Source organism: Electrophorus electricus, chromosome 11 (genome assembly GCF_041902795.1).
Source record: "Electrophorus electricus isolate QZ-2024a chromosome 11, ASM4190279v1, whole genome shotgun sequence".
NCBI classification, from domain to species: domain Eukaryota; kingdom Metazoa; phylum Chordata; class Actinopteri; order Gymnotiformes; family Gymnotidae; genus Electrophorus; species Electrophorus electricus.
This window is the reverse complement of record NC_137507.1, coordinates 2,781,290-2,805,000: the sequence shown is the minus strand read 5'-3', so window position 1 is coordinate 2,805,000 and position 23,711 is coordinate 2,781,290. Positions and strand designations below refer to the sequence as shown.

At 52.6% G+C, this 23,711-nt stretch overlaps 1 protein-coding gene across 6 annotated transcripts in view; it reads left to right on the top strand.

Moving 5' to 3' along the window:
• The window catches only part of LOC113581708 (nuclear factor of activated T-cells, cytoplasmic 1-like), a 51,624-nt gene that overhangs the window by 24,433 nt on the left and 3,480 nt on the right, over positions 1-23,711 (top strand). For 5 of the 6 annotated variants that reach the window (XM_027017030.3, XM_081722844.1, XM_035528698.2 and 2 more), the window contains 3 exons: positions 745-800; positions 3,089-3,221; positions 8,880-9,428. In XM_027017030.3, the coding sequence (XP_026872831.3) occupies positions 745-800; positions 3,089-3,221; positions 8,880-9,428 (738 nt within the window). The remainder of the gene's footprint in view (positions 1-744; positions 801-3,088; positions 3,222-8,879; positions 9,429-23,711) is intronic. The other variant, XM_035528699.2, reaches the window with a different exon arrangement.

Here is a 23,711-nt window from a genome sequence, read left to right as displayed (position 1 = left end):
GTGGTCTCAAAACACACACAACCGCCCTCGTTCCCAAAAAAAGAGCTGCACAAAAGAAAGCCTTTAGAGTCAGGCCGACTCGCGGCACCAGACAAGCCGTACATTTTTGCCATTTCCGTGGCCCGGAACTGATCAGTGTGGTATTTCAGGCCTGATTAAAATACTAGACTTTAAAATGACATGCTCTGTTGGTGGGTGGCTCCTTTTGAGAACGCTTTCTGTCATTGGCTGGCTCCCTACGAGAACGCTTTCTGTCATTGGCTGGCTCCCTACGAGAATCTTTTCTGTCATTGGCTGGCTCCCTATGAGAACGCTTTTTGTCATTGGCTGGCTCCGTACGAAAACAAATTCTGTCGTTGGCTGGTTCTCCTTTCCTCCTCAAGCTGAATGAAACAATGACCTCGGCATCTTACAATATGCCGAGATAATGAAAGCTATTTTAACAGGGATGACAACAGATGGATGAGTTGTGGATAAGACGATGAAGTGAAAGTGAGGAGAGACTTTATCTCGACTGCCTCAGTATGAACTGAATTACTCAAGAATACCAGGGGACAATGATTCACTGTACGATTGAGAAATGAGTTATAGATTATTACATAAAATCTGGATTGTGGGCAGCATAGCATTTTCCTGAAAGTGTGATTATTTACTAATGAGTGTATGATCACTATTTTGGGGGGGTTGTTGATTGTGTGTGTGTGTGTGTGTGTGTGTGTGTGTGTGTATATTTCATACTTTTAGATGGGCACCATGTATGGGAGACAGAAGCCAAAGTTGACAAGGACTCGATCAAGCCGGTAAGTGCATGTCCTTTTGTTTTTTGATGCAAGGTTTGGTCACACTCTTTCTTACCGCTCTCTCTCTCCTTCTCTCCATCCCTCTCTGTCTCTCTTCCTCTGTCCCCCTCTCTGTGATGTAACTTTGCTCAGTCGTTACTCTGGTGAAATGCCCCTGATTAGCTTGCGCAATGCTAAGTGACGTTTTCACCAAGCTAACCTGCAGAGACACAAATTACTGCTCATTGTGTCCTCTTTACTACTGGATATCACACACACACACACACACACACACACACACACACACACACACACACACAGACTGAGAGAGACGACAAGAGCGGAAAGCTCCTGGCTGGCTTTTTATAGCCTTGGTGGTATTCTCCTGGTGTGTGTATGTTCCAGAAAAAAAAAGTTTTTGTTTGGGGTGTAATTGAAACAAACCATTTACACCAGCTAGAATCGGATTACCGGCGAGTATGTGTGTACGTGTGTGTGTGTGTGTGTGTGTGTATGTGTTTGTGTGTGTGTGTGTGTGTGTGCTAGACCTCTTTTGTGGTATTTCCAGTTTTCATCATCCTATAACGCTGCCATTGGCCCTTGTTGGGGTCCGACACAAACAGGACCCACAATGCAACTCAGTTGTCGTCACCGTTGTTTGTCAGGTGTGGTTTTTGCTCATTACAGCAATGAAACGCATTGCATCAGCTGCTAAATTAAACGTGACCCTTCCCCTCAACGCTAATTGGCCTTTAGGGCAGGTTGGTGTTAGGGCTAGACCCACACACTGGAAAATGACAGCAGGTCTGTGTTTGTGTGTGTGTGTGAGTGTGTGTGTGTGTGTGTGCACGTGTGCGTGCGTGTTAGATGTGTTAGGGGGGTGTAAGGTTGAAGACTCAGAGAGCCGTTTGGCTATTTAGAGCATAAACATGATTGTCTCTCTTTCTGTCTCTCCCAACACTGTCTGCACACACACACACACACACACACACACACACACACGGGGTCGAGGGTGAACAGGCAGACGGACAGCGTGGCTCGTTGGCCTTGACCCGCAGACACGCTCATAGCTGAAAGAGTGTGGAGTCAGCAGGAAGTCTTTCCTCCACGACTCCGCACCCCTCCGCCCCCGTCTGCCGCGAGCCGGACACTCGCTGACGTCAACACCCCTCCACCCCCACCCCCCCAAACCCCGGTCTGTCTGGCCTGGAAAAGCAGTCAGGCGTGGGGTAGAGGGGGGATATGTCCCCCCAGGCCTGTTTTAGGGGCCGCCGGAGTCCGTTTTCTCCACACATAGCATAGCCTCCCACTCTCATCCCCTACTATTTTCTCCGAGTAAATCTATTTCTCTCTCTCTCTATCTCTCTCTCTCTCTCTATCGCTCCCTGAGTCCCTTGCTCTTCTTTCACTCCTCACCTACTCGTTCTCATATTCTGTCTGGCCCGCTCAGACCACACGTATTAGCCACACGTACAGGAGCGGAAAACACAAACAGTATTATGAGAAGGAAAAGGCCTTCAAATCAGTGGGATTCAGAGCAGAAGGTTAATCAGAAACCAGGTTAGAAGAAGAAGCCGTTTTTTGAACAAATACAGCATAGATGAGTGATTGTCTGATCATGAATAGGCAATGCGTTTTACGCTGTACCTCTAAAGACTGTTAGCCTGCTCTTTCTGTCTAGTGAACCGTGTCCTTGTGACGCGTTTGGTCCGTTTGACTGGTATGTAGTCAGCGCTTTGATTTCCACTCGGACAGAGCAGTTTTCTTGGTGAGAGTTCGATAGATTAGCGATCCGTCATAAGGGGGGAGATGTTGGAGCGTTACGGTGTGAATCACACACGTTTGGCCTGCAGGTCAACTTCAGTGCTACTCACAGAACATCGTGAACTCGTGTCTGTCGGATAAAACCCGTTTGGACATTTTACACTGTGTGACGTGAGTTGCGTAAAGGGATTTTACATCTCTGATTTAATATTGAATTTCAGAAATTGATAACAATCTGTAGAATATTTTTGTATTATTTCACTGAAAGTTGTTTTTGAAATGGTGATGGAGACAATAAATCTTTTTTGGAGGACATGAGGTGTGTGTACAGAGGTGTGTTGCCTCATTGGTGTGTTTGTAAGTTGCCAGCAATGTTTGTTTGATTTCGTTCACTTTCCACCAGGCTGACAGAGTTGTCGTGGTGACGGGATCTTTAAAACAGTAATTGTTTTATGGACGTATTTAAAGAGATTTAATCCAAGATCTGATGCTCCCCAGTACGCTCAGGGCTCAGTTAATGCTCCATTTTGTCTCGTGTGACGCAGACCTCCCTGGTGGTGGAGATCCCGCCGTACCGGAGCCAGCGGATAGCCAGTGCCGTGCCCGTCAGCTTCTACGTCTGCAACAGCAAGAGGAAGAGGAGTCAATACCAGTGCTTCACCTACCTTCCTCCGAGCAGTAAGCACCCCCGGCATCCCTGCTCACTTCCTGCCGTCCCAGAGACGCTCCGTGTGCTAGCAAACGTTCGCTAACCACACCTCCCCCCCATCCCCCCGGAGGCCGACACGCGTGATGCATCGCGGACCCCCTGCCGTGCCCTGGAAAGCCCTAGAACGTGCACAGGACACATGTAGCTTAGCGCCGGCGGCCCGTGACCGGCAGGCGCAGGACAGGAGGCCGTTCTGTTTGCTTTACTGCGGTGTTGCGTTTTCCTGCAGTGAGGTGTAGCGGTTAAACTGCTAGAGCCCACAGGCGGTGTTTATGTAGAGGAATTTCGCCAACACACACACACACACACACACACACACGTGGTTCCAGGCCTGCTCACGCATCTCGGCATGCCAGGACCTGAAGAGAATCTCATCACTCCCCCACGCCCACGCTCAACCTCGCATGACGGAGCAGCAGCCGTTAGAAACGCGCATCCACCCAAAACCACTAATGTGGCGGAGAATAAACTGGTACAGAGCTGGTCGGGAGCTGCTGTTTCACCTACGACGCACCATGGCATGCTGCTCCCAGCGCGGGGGAACTTTGGGCTGCGGCTTCGTCGCCGGGCGGACTGTTAACCATTCGCCATGCCAAAAATGTGAACGGATCTGTGATTAAATACAACCAGAGGTCTCGTTAGTGGAGACACTGATCAGCTGGTTTGATTAAGTTCCAGTCTGTTTATTTGAACGTCCCCCCCCCAAAAAAAACCAAAAAAAAAAACACGAATGCAAGAGGGGCTCATGTAACATGTTCAGGCTAACCAAATGCTAAACCGACCCCTGCAACCACGGCTGTTACCATGGAGACAGAGAGAACGACGCCCTTATTGAACTTCTGTGCTGTTTCTCTTGAAACAGGTTTGGTTAAATTCGCTACTGTATCCTTCTCTCCACTGCGGCAACCCAGCGTGTGTACGGAGTTATGTGTGCGGAAATATGGATCGGATTGCGTCCCTTATCAATTCAGCGGGAGCGCCAGTGCTTTGTTTTCCGATATGGGAAGATCCTGTTTTATTAGGGACAGGTTTTGATGACTCTACCTGCGACATTCCAGTCATTTCAAGGAAGTTCGGCGCTTCGGATTAGGTGTCCCATACGTGTGCGTGGAACGCAGGAGGTGCTTGACTAAGACCTCAGTACTGGTGTTTCAACATGGTGGTGGGCTAAGATGAGACTAAGAGTTGAATTTGAGATTGTAGAGTCACGGTGCCTCACTCCCCGTGTCTGTGGGGGCTTAAAACTAGGCTGTACCACACGTAGCTGAAGCCGCACATGTAAACACATACACCTCCAGCCACACACAGACACACACCCACACACACCCACAAACAGCCACAACTGTAACGTTTTTACCTTAGCATACCACAACAATGCAGCACAGCAATAAACATGTCAGGGAAACGTAGGGAAATGATAACTTGATACCTACGTTGCTTTAGTGCTTTGCCCTTTGACCTTCCCTGTGTATATAAATACACACTTAGCACCCACTTTGCTAGAGGCGACTGTTCATTAGAAATGGCCGGCTGGTGTGCCGTTAGGACCACAGCCCATCTGTCGCTGTGTGTGGTTTGTGTTGGTCATCTTTCAGGTGCCTGCAGAGACGCACATAAATAGATATTTAGCGTGTGACGCGGCCGCATGTGACTTAGCCGCGTGTGACGTAGCCGCAGCGTGGGGGAGGGAGGTGTCTTCTCGATACTTTTTTTTCTTTTTTTTTCTATTTCTTTCAAACTGAGCCTCCACGTGACCTTCCGTTGTTTTGAGAAAATGCTCTCATCAATTATCTCATGACCCAAACAGTACCAGTGTAGCTAGCAGGTCACTAGAAAGAGGTGTGTGTGTTCGTGTTCATGTTCGTGTGTGTGTGTGTGTGTGTGTGTGTGTGTGTGTGTGTGTGTGTGTGTGTGTGTGTGTAAAGGCAGGGGTTTGGTGCGGTCTCTGTCATCACTCGCTGTCTTCCGTGTGTGAGTGTGTCCTGTCTGCAGACCACTTCAAGCACAACTGTGGTCATTGATGCTTCTCAGGAAGAACATCTTGTGCACGCTGCAGTGTCTGACTACCGGAAAGAAAAATACGACAACCGCACACATACACACGAATGCAGAGGCAACAAAAAGCCACCGGCTGTGAAAAACCACCTCTAAAATTAACTCCACTTTCTTTAAAAAGAGGAAGGTTGAAACAAACATGTTGTGGTTTGTGGGAGGCAGTGAAAAGATCCCTCACTTTCCATTCATGAGCACATAAACACAAGTCTAGCAGCAACGTGCAAACGGACCTGCTTCTGACACTACTTACGACGACAGGGGGGGTTCTGGACAGCTAGACGGCGAGCTCGGCCCGCGCAAGTGGCACACTGTCCACTGACGCCGCTCGGCAAGTTTTCAGGAACTGTCATTTATCAGAGTGTGTTCATCTCCGGAGAGACGTATTGTTTGGGTCATGTAAACGTGATTTGTTTCTTATCTTGGCTGAGTGGCGTGTAGGATATGCATTATTGCTGATGCTATCTAAAGCTGTTTCTGTTGTGAGTCAGTTCCCTCACACACACACACACACACACACACACACACACACACACACACACACACACACACACACACAGGCAATGACATTCTCCACTTAACTGGACTGGGGCAGATAAGTTTGATCGATGAGGGACTTTAGCAGAACCCTATTATTCCACCAGCACACGGCTGTTACTGTGCTGGTCTCTTTAGTAGTTAAACCAGTTTTTGGTTTAAGACGTTAAACCAGTTTTGTTCACTTTCCGAGCCGCAGTCTCTTCATAAGGGAAGATTTTTATAAAATGATTTTTATAAATGATAGTGAGATGTCCAGATTTAGAGAGAATATCAAAATAAAGAGCTTAGTCTGACGGCAGTAATAGGAACGTGTGTGTGTGTGTGCGTGCGTGTGGTTTTCCGGATATGTCGGCGCATGTATGTGCTATGGCTGCGCCTCCCCTCTCCCCGGATGCAAGCGTCGCTTTTCCGATCGCGCTCCCAATAACCCTACGTGGTGTCCCTCCTTTGTTTTTGTTGCGTTTGAAGCTGAAACGCTCCCTCTAAGGAACACGCCCACGTGAAGCCCCTTCTCCCGAAGGATTCCTTCACAATATCAGGTTCTATGAATAACACAAATAAAAACCCCTGTACGAGGAGCTCAGAAATGAAACGGCACATCAGACGTTGCCAAAAGCTCAGTGCCGCCACCACTAGCTGCGGAATATTCCAACCACGAGTGACTTTGACCGAACCTCAGATCTCAGCTTGGCACTGTCTAACCATCCACGTGTCGCTTGTGCGTGGCGCGAGAGTGCGCGCGTTCGCAGTCCTGCAGCGCCAACGTGCCCGGGTCTGGAGACGGAGTACCTGCCAGGTTTCTGCAAGAGGACATGCTGCTCCTCAGGCTGCTCGAGTGGGACGGGACGGTCTCTCGCTGGTAGAAGGTTGGCGTGGGTATGGGGCAGTGACAGACAGAACCAACTGGTCCATACTGGCCACCAGCTGCCGGCCAGATTGTTCCTGCCATGGGGCTTGTAATTACGGCTAAGCACTCGTGACGTAATTAAGAGTCGCTTGAGTCACATGGAGACCCACTCTTTCCTCTTTGTCCCGGACATCAAAGACGCTGAGAGGCCGCACGCTGATACGTGCGTTACTGGCTTTTCTGCCAGGTTTTGTGCACGCACTTGTATGTGCAAATCCACAGATCTGTTTTTGTTTTTGGTATCAAAATAATTGGGTCTACCGCACAGTTTAAATCAGCACTCACGCTGGAGACGAAGCATGACGGGCCACACGCCGTGTAGCCGTGGTAACGCCGCTGGCGCATGTCCCGTGGTGTTCCCGTTCCCCACCGGACAGGCACACTTAGAAAATATCCCCTCCAGACCAGATGACCTTTGTGTGGGAGCCCAGCGTGAGACGTAGAGAACCCAGAGCGAGAGAACGAAAGAGGCAGAGGAAAACAACGTTGGAGAAGGTAACCGTACACAGCTGAAGGCTACGAGGAAGTGAAACCCGGCCGGGGAGGAGACCACGCCGTGAACCTTCCCGCCACACCGCACGGCAGACTCCCCGAGATCGGAGTAGGCAGGAGCGCTCAGCCGATCCCGGCCTCGGGCCCCGGATCCGCGGACCTGAGGAGAAACACGAGAGGAGGCCGGGAGAAGGAGGTGACGGCATGGAGGATTAAGGGTGTGGCTGAGGCTTATCCCATCACACAGAGGGAGGCTCTGAAACCAGATTAGAGACGGCTGAGGCTCAGATGCAGCGTAAACCTCGCCTTTGTTCAAATGAAACCACATCTTTGAACCGTGATTCTTTCGTGTGGCCGTCGGTGGGGGGGCGGGTATTTTTGAACACAGATTAGCATTATTCAGTCCAGAAATGTTCACGTTGGTCACATGTTTTAAAAGCATCATAAATATCCCGTTTGTGCTGATCGGTTTGTTTTCCAACAATGTATATTAGGCTGGCATTACAAATCCAAATGCAAATTTCCCATTTGGACTGAGGGCAAGCGGCTTGTCCTACCTAACCGGAGGGCAGCATTTTCAAGGTGCTGTAGGCGAGCCCCGGGGCTGATAGACCAGAAGCGGGAAGGCGTGGCCTCCGGGGCCCAGCAGGGAGGTGCTGGGGCTCCAGGGGCAGGGCTTTGGGAGAGGCGTGCTTCCAGGGAGCAGTGGGCGGGACACCGCGGAGACACCCGGAGCACTCCCACGCCACTTAGAACAGACGGCAATGACGTAAATGCACACCGCGCTGGGGACACACACACACACACGGGCCAAGGGTGTGAAGGAGCCACGTCGTCAATGACATGCGGAGATGGTACGAAGCAAACCGTAGTCACAAAAATTACCCGGGGCTCAGGAAAAGACAGAATAGTGCCCTCACTGGTTCTTTTATTCTTAATATTTATCCCTGTTCTTCTAATGTTCTTCTCTTCTGTTTTTTGTAGTTTTAATTAAGGAGTGTAACGTTACTGTAAAATCTCCTCTTTAAAAGCCAGCTCTGGTGCGCAGGCTCAGTAGTGGCGGTGGAAAGCAAAGGGTTAACCGCGTGGTTTTCTGGGATTCCCTCTGTTATGTTTCCCTGCAGACGCAGGTCACCCGCCTGTAAGCGGCTAATCAAACTTGAATCCTTCTCTCTCCCTCTCTCCCTCTCTCCCTCAGAGTGGCAGGCCCGCCGGGTCGCGGCAGCTCCCTTTCGAATTGCTCTTTTATAGCACATTAGAGCGGCTTCTCTGTCCAAAGCAAACAGGCCTTCCCTTTATTAAACCCAGCTGCCCACTTCTCTGATGACTCATCCCTCTTTTTTTTGTCCTTTTCTTCTCCGCTTTTCCTGTTTTTTTGATAACCTCTGCTCCTTCCTGGGATCAGAGTCGGTGCAAAGTTCCAGGAGGGCGATCCCGACCCCGGCACCGTGCTTGCGTTCCTGTAACCCCGCCCGTCTTGTCCTGCCAGCCTCCCGCCTTGCCTGCACCCACGTCCACCATCTCCTCAAACCCCCCCCCCTCACTTTCCCTCCCTCCCTCCCTCCCTCCCTCCCTCCCTCCCTCCCTCGCTCCCTCCCTCCCTCACTCACGGCCCCTATCGCCTCTTCTTTTGCAGTCCCCATGATAAAGACGGAGCCGGCGGACGACTACGAATCCCAGGGTGCCCCGAGGATGCGCTCAAACCCGTACTACGGCCAGCAGAGACTGCCTCCCACGATGCCTTTGGGCGAGGCGGAGCCCTGCGTGGTGGGAAGCTATGTCCCCTGCCCACCACGTCCCACCCCCTTGCCCTGCTCCTCTCCCGGCTCCAGCCCTAAGCTCCATGACCTTTCACCTGTCCCCTTCCCCGGCGGTGCCGCCCCCCTGCCCTTGCCCAGCTCCCCTGACCACACCTCCCTTGCGATGGCCCACCCCCAGGGTAGCCCCCACCTCGGTAGCCCCTCCTACCACCCTTTCTACCCTGGGAGCAGCCCCTCGTCCTCTCCGGCCTCCCACCCCTCCACGCCCGGCGTTGCAGCGGATAGCCCCTATCTGCCCGCCTACGGCTCCGCCCAGCCCAGAGGAAGCCCACCCACCCTGCTGTCGGAGGACAGCAGCTCCCCTGCGCTGGCCGTCACCATCAAGCAAGAGCCACAGGAGCTCGACCAGATGACTCTGGATGATGGTAGGTTACCAAGTCACTGCTGCCAGAAGCGAACACCCCTTAACCTCGCTCGCGTCCCGCGTGGTCCTTTTAGACGGACAGTCCTGCACTCTCAGGCTCCGACGTCTTCAACGCGAAACCGCGGAGAAGTTTCTAGAATGATCTCCTCCCTTGGTCCTGCCAGACCTCGAGGACTCAGATCCCAGCTTTCAACGTGTTCCCGTAGCTCCGCAAAACCCTCGTGCGATGCGACTCTTGGAAACCGCTAGACCTCTCCTGTCTGTGTGCCACCTCCGAAATTCCCCGAACGTCCCCGTGGCGCGGAGAGCTCGGACCAGTGATGAAAGTGTGATGACACAGGCCGGTTTGCCCTGGGCCTTGCAAACAGACTCTGCTCTGCCTGCTGTGTGTGGCTTGTTTACTCTGATGACTCGTTCCCACAGAGGGTTACGTTAAGGCTTGTTGCAAGCTGTTTATTTGAGCCGTGCTGGCTGCAGGTGTGTGTGTGTGCGCGCACGCGCGCACTCACACACGGGATTTACTGGCCCGCTCGGCTATAAATTAGCGTTGTGGGATTTTCGAGCCGTCTGTCCAAACATGGCAGACGCGAGGGTCAGAGGTCGGTCTGGGAGCGGCCAGCCAAAAACAGGGGCACACGCGCGGCATTCGACATGAGCCCTAATGAAGGAAGCGAAACAATGGCATGGGGCTTCCTGAGGCGACTGGCGCTCGATCGGGTTTATTTTTCCTGAATTTGATTTGGGGGGGGGGGCTGGGGACTTTTGTTTTCATTCGGGTTCCCCGCGGGGACCTCCAGCGCTGAGCTGGCGTCATCAAGGGATCCTGGGGGGTCACCGGGGTCCCCTTGCCCCTGCGCCCGCCGATACCCGTGGGGGCGCTGGGTGTTTGGCCCAGAGCCCTGCTGCCTTTCCTCTTTTAATTGCCTGCCGCCCTCGTATCCTCCCGGTCACATGCCGCCCTGAGGGCGGTCCGTGGAGCACACTGCCCTCCAGCACCGCCCGGCGAGACGTGGGGGGTTTAAAGCAGGAGTGTCGCACCCCACCCCTGGACCTCTGCCCGTGAACAGCATGCTTTTATTGCCAACGGTGAGAGGTTAGAGGTGGCTATTGTGCTCTTGAGAGAGGGAGCGTCATATGGGACTCTGTGTGTGTGTGTCTGTGTGTGTGTCTGTGTGTGTGTGTTCACGTGCATCCGTATAGCCGGCTGAGTGGGCGAGGGTATTTAAGCTCTAAGCAGAAATTGAGTTAGAGTGCAGCTTTCACTAAATCTGTCATCTCCATGCTGTTAGCCCATAAATAAACAAAGCCCAGAAACTCCAGATCATCTATTTGTCATCGGTCCTGTTAATCGCTTTAAACTCGGTCAGCTGTGACGTTTTGAACGTCAGGTCACGTCACACTCTTCAGCCAGCGTTTATCATCTTTGTCTTGTCAGTGGAAGACCAGCCTCCGTCCCCTATTTGGCAAGAAATAAAACAATAATCCCTCAGGTATCAAGTCAAATGTAATTTTTTTTGCCTGACATGCGTTTCGTTTGCGAGCAGCGAACTCGGTGCGGCACGGAGGCCGCTCTTCCGAGTCTTTTAAACGTGGCGGCGGCGTTCCACCTCGTTTCTGTCTCGGTTCTGCGCGTTCCGTGCTGTGGGCGGGTTGTGAGAAGTGACCTCGTGTCTGTCCCGCCCCCTCATCTTCTGTCACACCAGCTGTGGCTTCTGTGGCCCCGCCCCCTGGCTAGATGCATCCAGTCTGTGATTACAGTCGCATTAAGTGAGCTGTAGGAATGCGTATTGATTGGCGCGGTCCCTCCGGAGCATGCCTCCAAATATATATGAAAAAAAACAGAAAACAACCCCTCAGCCGGGGGCCGCCATCTCGCGCCCTAATGCCTGTCTAAGCGTCTGTGGTCAGCTGCTGGAGTCCTGGTAAGTGTGTGGTGGTAACTGTATCCTCCAGCTACCCTCCTCCCCGGCTCCTCCCCCAAGCTTTGAGCACTTTCAGATGACGAGCCAAGAAGCGAGACAAATAACGTCGACACGCACCCCCGCGCGCGCTCCCGAAGCCCTCCTCTCCCACCCCGGCAGGCCGCTTCGGAGAGGCAGATGAGATCAGCCGGCGGGCTGGAAGGGACCCCTCGGAGTCATGGCTCGGCTCGGGGGGCCCCTGGGCTGCGGTGGAAGTCTGACTCTGGACGCACGCCCGGGTTCTCCCAGACACCCACGCACGGGTCCGCGCCGCCCCCGACCGCCCTCAACGCAGCTGGCCGAAAGCCTCGCTCAGCCCCCGAGAAATTACTCAAGTTCTCAACGCCCGGCTACTGCGCTAACAGGGCCTCAGAGGTGGTGTGTGTGTGTGTGTGTGTGTGTGTGTCTTGGAGATTTCTATATGAACCCCTTTAAAATTCCCCAACTCTCAGCTCGGTTCCCAAACCCCCGCGTGTGCTGCTAACTGCGTGAGAGGATGCAGTGTTGTAGGACATATGTTGTCATCGCTGTTCTCGTCTTTCACTTGCTCTCTGCGGAAAACTCCGCTAACGCCGTCGGCCGCTTTAACTAAACGGAACGCTCGTCCTGTCTGGCGCTGAAGGCGGGACAGCCCAAGGTCATGACCTGAGACAATTTCAGGAACTTTCACAGTTCTTCGTGGCGTCTGCAGTAAAAAACAAAACCAAAAAAAAACCACACCACACCCTGTCTTTGGACAGGAAGCGTCTTTCTCCCAGCACCCCGTGGTAAGGTGGTGTTTGTGACGCTCGTGTGATGCAGCCGGCGATTTCCGACAGGGATCAGTCCCGGCTGCGGGACGACGCGATTTACGATGCCTGGAGCGGGAACGTGGCAGGGAGCGGGAAGGTAGGAACGCTGGCCGGGGGGAGCAGTGGGAACAGTAGCAGAGTTAGCGGGAGTTCTCGCGTCAGCCTCGCTTCGGCTGCTAGTTAGGCTGTTAGTCTGGAGCGGAGGAGACGCTATACGGGTGATCTCATGCTTTGTGTGTGTGTGTGTGTGTGTGAGAGAGTGTGTGTGTGTGTGTGTGTGTGTGTGTGTGTGTGTGTGTGTGAGAGAGTGTGTGTGTGTGTGTGTGTGTGTGTGTGTGTGTGTGTGTGTGTGTGTGTGTGTGTATGAGTGTGTGTGAGAGTGTGTGTGTGTGTCTGCGTGTGTGTGTGAGCACAGGGCCCTGGCATTTGTCTCTTTCCTCATTATCCCCCAGCGTTAGGGGTTGAAATCGCGGGCACTAATCCCAGCGGTGGGTTCTCCCCGGCTGGACTGTCCTCCGTACTCCAGCCCCCATTCATGGCCGCGTCTCCGGGCAGCCCCTGCTCGGCCCCCAGCCGCTCCGTTGAGTTCATGTCCTGAAGCCTGACAATGGAAGCTCTCTGGCTCTGATGGGACAACACCTTGGCCTTGTACAAACTCAGTTTATCCTGCGTCTCTGCTCCTCATCTAGTGCTGTTTTCTGTCCTGTCAGCGCTCTCTCTCTCTCTCTCTCTCTCTCTCTCTCTCTCTCGCTTTTCCACCTCCTCTCTCTTGCCCCCAGCCCATCCAAATAGAGCAGGGCTCTTAAATTTCAGAGGATCCCCCTGCTCTCAGTCCCATAACCTACCACCCCCACCCCACACACACACACACACACACACACACCACAACCCCCACCCCCAGTTGCCGGGGCGATTCGCGGCCTTCCTCATGGAAACTTTTACGCATGCTGGCAGGGCTCCCGGGCAGCAGGAGTCCGCGCAAAACCTCTAATGATGAAGGAGAGCGCGAGCGTGTGCGCGTCCACGCCGAAACCTGCTGAGTCGCTAACATCAACGTAGCGCCACGAGCTCGGTGCAAGGGGGTGGGTGCTGGAGCAGGCAAGCTGGTTGAGTAGTCAGGAGCGTTAATGGTCGGGGGGTGGGGGGGGTGGAGGTCACTAAAGTTCGCGGAATAGAGGGGTCTGCTCTGGGCTGAGAGCTGGTGCTCAACCGTCTGCCGGGACATGGAGACAGCCCTGCGGTTAGGATCTTGGCTTTTACCGCGCTCAACTTTGACCTCTGTGGCTGGCTGGGAGAGGGTGGAGCTAATTGAACAGGAAGCATGGAAGCGAGAGCTTGGGGGTGGGGGTGGGGGGGGGGGCTTCCTTTTGGTTAAGTGCAGAGCCCGACAGGACAGGTAAAAGGGACGGGTGATTGGCTCCTTCATTATTTATGACGGGAGAGGATGTGGCGTTCCTTGTTGTTATTGCGAAGTTTTCGTATCAGGAATCCTGTTTTCCTGGCACTCTGCTGAACGATGGCTGAGAAATGGACGCGGGCTTTTGAGAACTTTTGTAATTGTTGGAAAAAATCATCTAATACGTAAACGGCGTCCTCAGAGGGCTTACGGGTGGTGAGATGACGGCGAACGAGGCCAGAATGAACCGTAAGAACAGCACATTCAGAGATTTGTAACAGCGATTGCCATCGCTGGAAACATTAAAAAAAACAAACCAATAGGGCTTTGATTAAAATTTCTGCTTTTGTTATTTTCTGCTAAGGACGTTACATCTGGAAAAGCACGGGGCGCGATTTATAACCTGAGAAAACAACAACAGGCCACTTCTACCTTGGTGTCGCTCTCTGGCCTGTGAGAAGCTTTGCTAAATATGGAAATGATGACCGTTTAAGAGTGTGTTGGACCACTGGCTGGAGGAGTGAACGTTCCTACCTGCAGTGGTCTTCCCAGTTCCAAAAAAAAGTCCCAGACTCTGCAAGAGAACTGGAGCTCTAAACAGACACCCGTCAGAAAGGTGAATTTGACTGATTGACTGATTAGTTCAGGCTCGCATGCACAGGTCAACCCGACCGTTAACAACTGTGATGTTGCATTGCATGTAATGACCACGTAATGATTTCATCGGCATCGGAGTTTTATTACTGATAGGGCTAAAAAGTCTGACACAAAAGCCCGAACAGGTACTGGATGACATTAGAAGGCTCCTTTTGGCACCGTGTCAGACATCTTCTTTCAATTGGGCCCAGGCGCTGTCCCCGTGGGAGGCGTGGTGCTCCGTCTGGCCCGCCGGGCTTCTCCGCGGCACGCGAGGCTTCTTTCCGCATCGCCGTTCATTCAGCGCCGTCCAGTTTCAGCCGTTCCGTCATTATCGCGCCCGTCACCGCCGTGGAATCCACGCGGTGCGTAAGCACGTCGCCGTCCAAGCAAATTGGGGTTTCTTCATGTCTGAACATCGAAGGCAGTGGATCGGAAACCAGATTTTCTTTCCTGAGAGGGGTGGGGGGGTGTCGGGAGGGGGGATATGGTTGTCCCAGTGTTTTTCTCTCTTTACCAGAGAGCGGTTGGAGCGGCGTGTCTGCCTCGCGTTGGCCCAAAGATCCGAGCGTATTTCTCCCCTGATGAATCCATGCTGTCGACGTTATTAAGTGCAAATGTTTGAAAGTGGTTCTGCGGAATCCGAAAAACACATGTGCGCAGGAACGCGGGGAGGCCGCTACCGTGCAGGAGGCAGACGGGCGATGTTTATGTGTGTGGTGATCGCAGCATGCGCCTTGCGTATAAGTGCCGAGGGGGTTACAGAACGGGGGCCCCGGGGCTCCTGGGTCCATTCTGAAGGTTGTGGGTTGGTGGAAGGGAGAGAAGGAAGGGGAGGGGTTTAAGCCCCGCCCGGGGAGTCGGACAGACAGCCTGCGGCTTGGCCCTAACTTGGCCCAAGTCGTGTTCCGTGCCCCAGAGCTCTGCTGGTACCCACAACCCAAAGATGATGGATTCATCTGTGGTTTTCTTCACTGAGCAGAGGCTAGGCTGTACTGGGCCTTGCATCTCCCACTTCATGGGTGGTGTGTGTGTGTGTGTGTGTGTGTGTGTGTGTGTGTGTGTGTGTGTGTGTGTGTGTGTGTTTTTTTCCTTCACAAGGATTTTTCATTTTGGAACACTTTCATTCCTTTGGCATTCTCAGACAGCTTCTTAGAGTTTGTCTTTTTCCTGATACACATCTTTGCACTTAAAACCAGCGCTTTTGAAAATTATTCCCTAATCTGATGAGCAATTTTGTCTTTATCGCCAGCCATGAGCTGCAGCTGTTCGCATTTAAAATCCTGTTAAATATATTTTTATATTTTCCTAAATGCCAACTTTATTATTCAGACATCATACACATTTTTGTGCAATGCTGTGTAGTTAATTTTGGAAACTGTTGGGCATCTGCACTGAAGCCCTGACCGGTGTAGTGTTTGGGGTTACAAACGCAGGAAGCAGAAGTGGTGAAGTTTCTTTGAGGGGGTGGGGTTGGCTGCTCTTGGCTAGCCTACCTCCTTCTTGTCTCTCATTTCTCTCGGCCTGAGAGATCTGCAGCCGGAAGCTGCTGTCGCCCCCCTCGGGCGAGCAGACTGTCGCACATTCCTGCCTTCAGCCAAGCGAAGCGCATGTGGCCCAGCCGGGCTTGTTAATGTGGAGAAGTGGGGCTGAAGCTGTAGGGAGGACTCGCACGAGTATAGTGATGTGGAGACGCAGGGCTGAAGCTGTAGGGAGGATTCTCACAACTATAGTGATGTGGAGACGCAGGGCTGAAGCTGTAGGGAGGATTCTCACGAGTATAGTGATGTGGAGACGCAGGGCTGAAGCTGTAGGGAGGACTCGCACGAGTATAGTGATGTGGAGACGCAGGGCTGAAGCTGTAGGGAGGATTCTCACAACTATAGTGATGTGGAGACGCAGGGCTGAAGCTGTAGGGAGGATTCTCACGAGTATAGTGATGTGGAGACGCAGGGCTGAAGCTGTAGGGAGGACTCGCACGAGTATAGTGATGTGGAGACGCAGGGCTGAAGCTGTAGGGAGGACTTGCACGAGTATAGTGATGTGGAGACGCAGGGCTGAAGCTGTAGGGAGGACTCGCACGAGTATAGTGATGTGGAGATGCAGGGCTGAAGCTTTAGGGAGGATTCTCACGACTATAGTGATGTGGAGACGCAGGGCTGAAACTGTAGGGAGGATTCTCACGAGTATAGTGATGTGGAGACGCAGGGCTGAAGCTGTAGGGAGGATTCTCATGACTATAGTGATGTGGAAACGCAGGGCTGAAGCTGTAGTGAGGACTCGCACGAGTATAGTGATGTGGAGACGCAGGGCTGAAGCTGTAGGGAGGACTCGCACGAGTATAGTGATGTGGAGACGCAGGGCTGAAGCTGTAGGGAGGACTCGCACGAGTATAGTGATGTGGAGACGCAGGGCTGAAGCTGTAGGGAGGACTCGCACGAGTATAGTGATGTGGAGATGCAGGGCTGAAGCTTTAGGGAGGATTCTCACGACTATAGTGATGTGGAGACGCAGGGCTGAAGCTGTAGGGAGGATTCTCACGAGTATAGTGATGTGGAGACGCAGGGCTGAAGCTGTAGGGAGGATTCTCACGACTATAGTGATGTGGAGACGCAGGGCTGAAGCTGTAGTGAGGACTCGCACGAGTATAGTGATGTGGAGACGCAGGGCTGAAGCTGTAGGGAGGACTCGCACGAGTATAGTGATGTGGAGACGCAGGGCTGAAGCTGTAGGGAGGACTCGCACGAGTATAGTGATGTGGAGATGCAGGGCTGAAGCTGTAGGGAGGATTCTCACGACTATAGTGATGTGGAGACGCAGGGCTGAAGCTGTAGGGAGGATTCTCACGAGTATAGTGATGTGGAGACGCAGGGCTGAAGCTGTAGGGAGGACTCGCACGAGTATAGTGATGTGGAGACGCAGGGCTGAAGCTGTACGGAGGACTCACACGAGTATAGTGATGTGGAGACGCAGGGCTGAAGCTGTAGGGAGGATTCTCACGAGTATAGTGATGTGGAGACGCAGGGCTGAAGCTGTAGGGAGGACTCACACGAGTATAGTGATGTGGAGACATGGGGCTGAAGCTGTAGGGAGGATTCACACACGAGTTCCCTCACAGTGCTTCTCTCTGGCCTCCTTTCTCCGAACCCCCGAGGCCTGTCTAGAGAGGTGGAGTCCAGTCTCAGGATTTGGACACGACACACCTTGATCTGAGAAACTGAGAGGGGAGACACACACACACACACACACACACACACACACACACATACACACACACAAAGCCAGGCAGGCTGACAGGAAAAAGTGAGAAGGTTGAGGAAGTCCAGCTTCTAAAGTGCTCCAGCTTCTAAAGTTCTCCTCCAGTTTCCCACAATGCCATTGTTGTTGCCTCACATTCACACAGAGGCTCAGTGTGCGCTGCTCTGTGTGTGTCCGTTAAAGCCATTTTAAAAAAACGACACCCCCCCAATAAAAGCGAGCATGCCGCTGAGAGGCCTCACGTTTAGCGGGGGATTTAGGGAGCTCCGGTTCAGTGACTTGTCATCGTGGGGCTGCTATTAACAGCGCAAGCTCGAGGCGTTCCGGCTCACTCATGAATCAGCCGTGTTTGAAATCCCAATCAGTCCTTGTGCTCGTAAAAGTGTCCACTGCACATGTGCGCGCCTTCATCTCACTTCCACTTATGTAACCAATAACTAATATGAATTACTTCAGGGCCGAATAATCCCTGACACGACTGCAGCGTCCCCGCACGAGCCGGTCCGGAACAACAGGAAGGACTTTAAAGCGTGATTTGCGTGGTTGTTCTTGAGAGAAGTGTTTTATTAGAGAACTTGGCTCGTGTGGAGCTCAGGACAGCATTAAAACACCAGAAAAACTGGGGATCACAACTCCCTCTCAGCCAGTCTGACCTCTGAGGTGTTCTGGTGAGGTTTAACCCCTTACACTTTGCTCACAGGAGGCATGTGTGCTACAGCAGCTGAATAACGTGCCTCAAGACCGACAAGGATTTTCAGAGATCAGCGCCAGGGCCGTATTTGACATCCTCGTTTGTTGCACCTACGACAAGGCCATGGGCCACTGGTGTTGTGGCGCAAGGCCGGCGGGGGCGTCTTTGTGCGTGGAGGCAATGGTGTTTATGTTGAAGCCGTGATACTTACACTGGAAGCGAAGTGCCTGCCTCTGCTAAGACGCTCAGACAGGGAGAGCACAGATCCAGAACCAGAAACCTGCATTAAATCTGCAGGTGATGAAATCGCATAGCCATAACCTGGTGAAGGTTGAGACTGACACATGATGGTGCCAGATTGATCCCTCTCTCTCCCTCTGTGTGTGTGTGTGTGTGTGTGTGTGTGTGTGTGTGTGTGTGTTTTAAAATCACAGGGTAAAATGGTGTCTGTTATTTCCGTTAGGAGTTGCAATAGGCAGGAATATGACTCACAGTTTTCATCTAAGCATGCGTGTGTGTGTGTGTGTGTGTGTGTGTGTGTGTGTGTGTGTGTGTGTGAGTGTGTGTGTGTGTGTGTGTGTGTGTGTGTGTAAAGGTCATAGCTCCTCACTCCCTCACGGACTCTCCCACTGTGTGATACTGAATGGGTATTTCAGAACTTCCACGTGTCGGCCCGATGGTATGAAGGGTACGGAGGAAGAGGACCAGGTAGCCTTCATCTCCCCCCATGGTCACCCTGTCACTCCCAAGTGGCGTTTTTAAACCATTCCGGGCAGCAGCAGTGAGACACTCGCCCGATCTGTAGCATTGGGGTGTGAGCACACGCAGGCCAAGCATACAGAGAGAGGGAGAGAGAGAGGGAGAGAGAGAGAGAGAGAGAGAGAGGAGAGAGAGAGAGAGAGAGGGAGAGAGAGAGAGAGAGAGAGAGAGAGAGAGAGAGTGAGGGAGAGAGAGGGAGAGAGAGAGAGAGAGAGAGCGAGAGAGAGGGAGAGAAAGAGGAGGAGAGAAAGAGCGAGAGAGAGAGGGAGGGAGAGAGAGAGGGAGAGAAAGAGGAGGAGAGAAAGAGCGAGAGAGAGAGGGAGGGAGAGAGAGAGGGAGAGAAAGAGGAGGAGAGAAAGAGCGAGAGAGAGAGGGAGGGAGAGAGAGTGAACTTTGGGGAGCAAAGTGTGAAACTGAAATCGAGCCTGACACTGAACAGGTGATTTAAAGACGCACGGTATAAGCACTGATGTCATAAATCCCATTAAAAGCACGCGCAGTGCCAAAATCTCACTCGGTTTCTAGCGCGCTGGAGCGTGATTGCTTCAACATGCTCACGCTTTAGCTTGTCTTTTTTCTCTTTTTTTTTCTCCTGCCATGGTCAAGCGCGAGATGGCTATTCTCTCCCGTCTCCCCAGGTCGGCGTTCATCAAACGCACGTGCGGAGTGCGCCGCAAACCCTGGCCAAACGCGTATCGCTGTGGCCCATACGTGCCTCAAAGGTGCAGGAAACTTCCGGAGCTCGCGAGGGACGCTGTTTGTTCAGGCGAGGAGCCCCGTTAAGGTTAAATGGCCTCGAAGCGTTTGGTCACTGTCGATGATGTACAAGACTGAATGGTGGAGTCGCGGCTGCTGGCTATTAGTTGTGTAAAGGTTTTGTAAATGTGTGTGTGTGTGTGTGTGTGTGTGTGTGAGAGAGAGAAAGAGAGAGAGAGAGAGAGAGAGCTTGTACAGTGCAGCAAACTGTGAATCATTTCAGCACATCTCTGATTAGGGCACAGGAGAGCAGGTCCTAACCATGTAAACACCCCCCCCGCCCACAGACACACACCCGAGGGAGGCCTGCCAGCACACACACCCTGCTTTCCCCCGGGACAGGGAGGAAGTGAGCCAGGGAAAGGTAGGGGAGGGGCATTAGACAGGGACGCAGGGAGGGACGCACAGGGCGATAGGGAGACACACCAGGACCCGCCGATCAAAGGCAGAGAGGCTCCGATTCAGAGGCGGCCAAGCTAAACAGGAGCGGGAGGCAGCTGTTGGGATTAGATTGGCTGGCTAATTTTGGAGCTCCTGTCTTTCTAGCGTTCCCTCTATCCCATCAGCGGAGAGTCAGATTCGCACTGTGTGTGTGTGTGTGTGTGTGTGTGTGTGTGTGTGTGTGTGTGTGTGTGTGTGTGTGTGGCAGGGGTTTGTTTTTCTTTCTTTCTTGTCTGGGCTGAGCAGACTCTGCTGCCTCTTGGGTTTCCACCCTCACCCGGGCAACCGGTGGAATTGATCGGGCCCGCGGGACTGCCGAGCTCGGCGGCATGCCGCTACCAGCTCCAGGCTCGCCCAGACAGGTGTGTCCCCGCACCTGGACCCGGGAGGGTAAGGGCGGGTGCGTCTCCGTCTTCCTGCCCCACAGCGGGGTGGCGGGAACGCCCCAGTGAGGAGGGGTTTGACGAGACTCCATGCTACGAGGCCTAACGCTGCCAGTGTGGCTTCTACCCTATCTGTGTGCCTCTTTCATCTCACCGTTGTCGGTCTCCAAGCTAGACGCTTCCACGCGCGAAGCCCTGGCCCTCCCACATCACCGCCGCCTTCCTCGGAGGGCAGTAACTGCCGGCGGATGACCTTGTGGATTCCACAAAAAAAAAAAAAAAACACGTAATTTCTACGCCGACTTTCTGGGGTGCGCACACCTCTCCTCGACCCCGGCGACGTCGACTCTGCGGGGTCAAGGCAAGAGCCATCACACCAGCTCCCGGGACCGTCCGTGCGCTGGGGTCCGGTGCGTGGGAGGCTACGCACAGCCCATTAGCGTTTCAGCTGAAAGCGAAGGCAGATTTGATATTGTGGGGAAACAATAAGTAATATGGAGCAGGAAATTCAATTGGCCTTCCCGTGCTGCATCGCATTCCGAGTTCAGCTTCCTTCGCCAAATCAATTTCACGGGCGGTTCAAATGAGGTTAGAGCGTTTCCGCGAAAGCTGCCCTTCCACTGAACATATACGATTTCAGAGCAAAACGTTGCTAGGGTATCACGACCTGACAGCAGTGCCCAAAACACGCAGTTTGACGTCTGACATTTGAGAGGACTGTTCCCATGACTGGACACGGAATTTTCTAACTAAAGAGAATGAAAATATTGACGTCAGTTTGACTCTTAATAAACACCGATGCCGACCCTAGGTGCTTTGAGGTGTGTTTCTCGGCTGGGCTGGAGAGAGAAGAGTGTTGTGTTTGTGACGATCGTAGCCGGCTGTGTCACACACACCATGACGTGGACTACTCCCACGAGGCCAAAACACTGAGTCCAACCTGGCGAATCGGTCGACCCAGCAGTCGAGCTCCTCGGAAACGGACCACCGCCGTTTTCCCGCACCGGGGTCCGCTGTCCTGCCAAGGACACCCGGACGCAGTGGTCATCCATCCCAGCCAAATCACAAGCTCTTCCCATCGTTCCTGTCTCACCCCGCCCCCACCCTATCTCTCTCGCGCTCTCTCTCTCTCTCTCACCTCATCCCTCTGTCCCTCATCGTCTGCCTCGCCAACTCTCTCTTTCTCACGCCCGCCTGCCGTTTGTCGGACACGTCGGCCAGGACCCGTCACGAGGCCGTGAAACTTCCCGTGGCCGGGCGGCCGGCATGTCTCCGGGACTTCGCTCTCGCTCGCCTCTTCGCGTCCTCACGCCGGCCCTTGCGCCTGAGAACCTGGGAAAAGACAGGGAGAGTCCTCCCCTCCCTCACGTATTCCCAATGGTGCTCCGACAGGCTTCGGACGCGTGGCAAAGCAGACACGATGCTTGTGCCAGAGCGTGTCGGACTTCAGTGGCGTGACGTCTTTAGAAGTGTTGCTTCTTCAGGCTTACATGCTTACACAATGACCGGTTGTGGCAGCCACAGTGCTGGATGTCCATGTAGTGTGAAATCAGTTCTTTAACTTCGAACTTTTGTTCATGCACAAGCGGTGCTTCCAAAGTCATTTTCACCACGTAGATGAGACGACTGAGCGACAGAGAAGGGCGGTTACAGATCTGTGGACTCTGGTAGAGGAGGAACAGTTCCTGTTTGCTAATAGCTTGTGCTATTGTTATCATTATTAGATGATTTTCCAGGGTTTTTTTTTTTTGCCTTTTTTCATTCCATGGACCCAACAACTGATGAATTATCAGTAGTGGAAACTGAGCGGAAATGACATCAGTACTGACAGTGCATCACTGTCATGGCAGTAAAGTGACGCGGCTGCTCTGACCAGTTGGAGCAGAACCTGAATTCCTGCGCGGGGTATTTTTAGAGGGGCGAGCGTCAGTCGACAGCCTCTGCCTGGACGGGCAAGATTAAATGATGGCTTGAACGTGCGCGGGATCCATGTGCCACACCCGGAGGGGAAAGGAGGGGGATCGGTGTGTGTGTGTGTGTGTGTGTGTGTGTGTGTGTGTGTGTGTGTGTGTGTGTGTGTGTGTGTGTGTGTGTGTGTGTGTGTGTGTGTGTGTGTGTGTGTGTGTATCATGTTGGCAGTGACAGTATCACAGGCTGGGGCTCTGTAGGGTGGACGCACGTTTTAATAATGCAGACCTTCTGTGTTCTGTCACACTCGGAGATGCCCAGTCTGTAACCAGGCTTGCTTGTCTCTGTGTGTGTGTGTGTGTGTGTGTGTACCTGTGTATAGAATTTTGAGTTGGTCTGTGTGCGCATGTATATATATGTGTGTATGTGTGTGTGTGTGTGTCTGTGTGTGTGTGTGTGTGTGTGTGTGTATATGTGTGTGTGTGTGTGTTTATCTGGTTTTGTCTGCCTTTCCGATTTACTTCTTTTTCTTTTTTTCTTTTTTTTTTGGTGCCTTTTGATCTTTTTTCCATTTCTTTCTTTTCCACAAACGATGTCCATCTCATAATCAGATATCAGTCAGTCAGCGTTCACTCCCTAAACCCGTCCAGTTCCACAGTCATCCACCGTCACCTGTAAGAAACGCTATCATGGACTTCTCATACACGGGCAGTTCAAAGCTCCTCACACACACCTGGCCGAACTTGGGCAATAAAACGTGCTACATCCTGAGATGGCTCACCTCAGAAGGAAAGCGGGACGGCTAGGAACGAGCGTGTGATCCTTGTGCCTGAAGCCTGCTTATTTTAGGAGCACCGTGAGAACGGACATATAGTTGTATCACTTATTAACATGACGGATTGTTGCATCGGATGGCATCAGGTGAACTTAGCAGGACAGGACTGCATTTGACCTGGACTGTGTGTACACAGCGTCCAGGAACACCTCCACATCCGGCCATTTTGTCTTATTTTGCCGTGACAATCATTTCTCTGTTGTTTATTTATTTTTTTTCTTTTGTCTTTTGTCTGTACTATGAACAAATGTCTTGCAAACCAAGCTGGCAGCCGTCTAGACAATATTAACGGGGTTATAATTAGCCGTGCGCGTTGCTTTGAGGTTTAACAGTTTGCAGCATCCTGTTGTGGTGGCTTCGTGAATGTCAACAGAGCTTGATTGGAGGACTTTGGACACCTCGCTGGCTTCGATCTCACTTTTTTCTCTCTGTCTTTCTCATCTTTTTTCCAGCTCTCATGCGTTCTGTA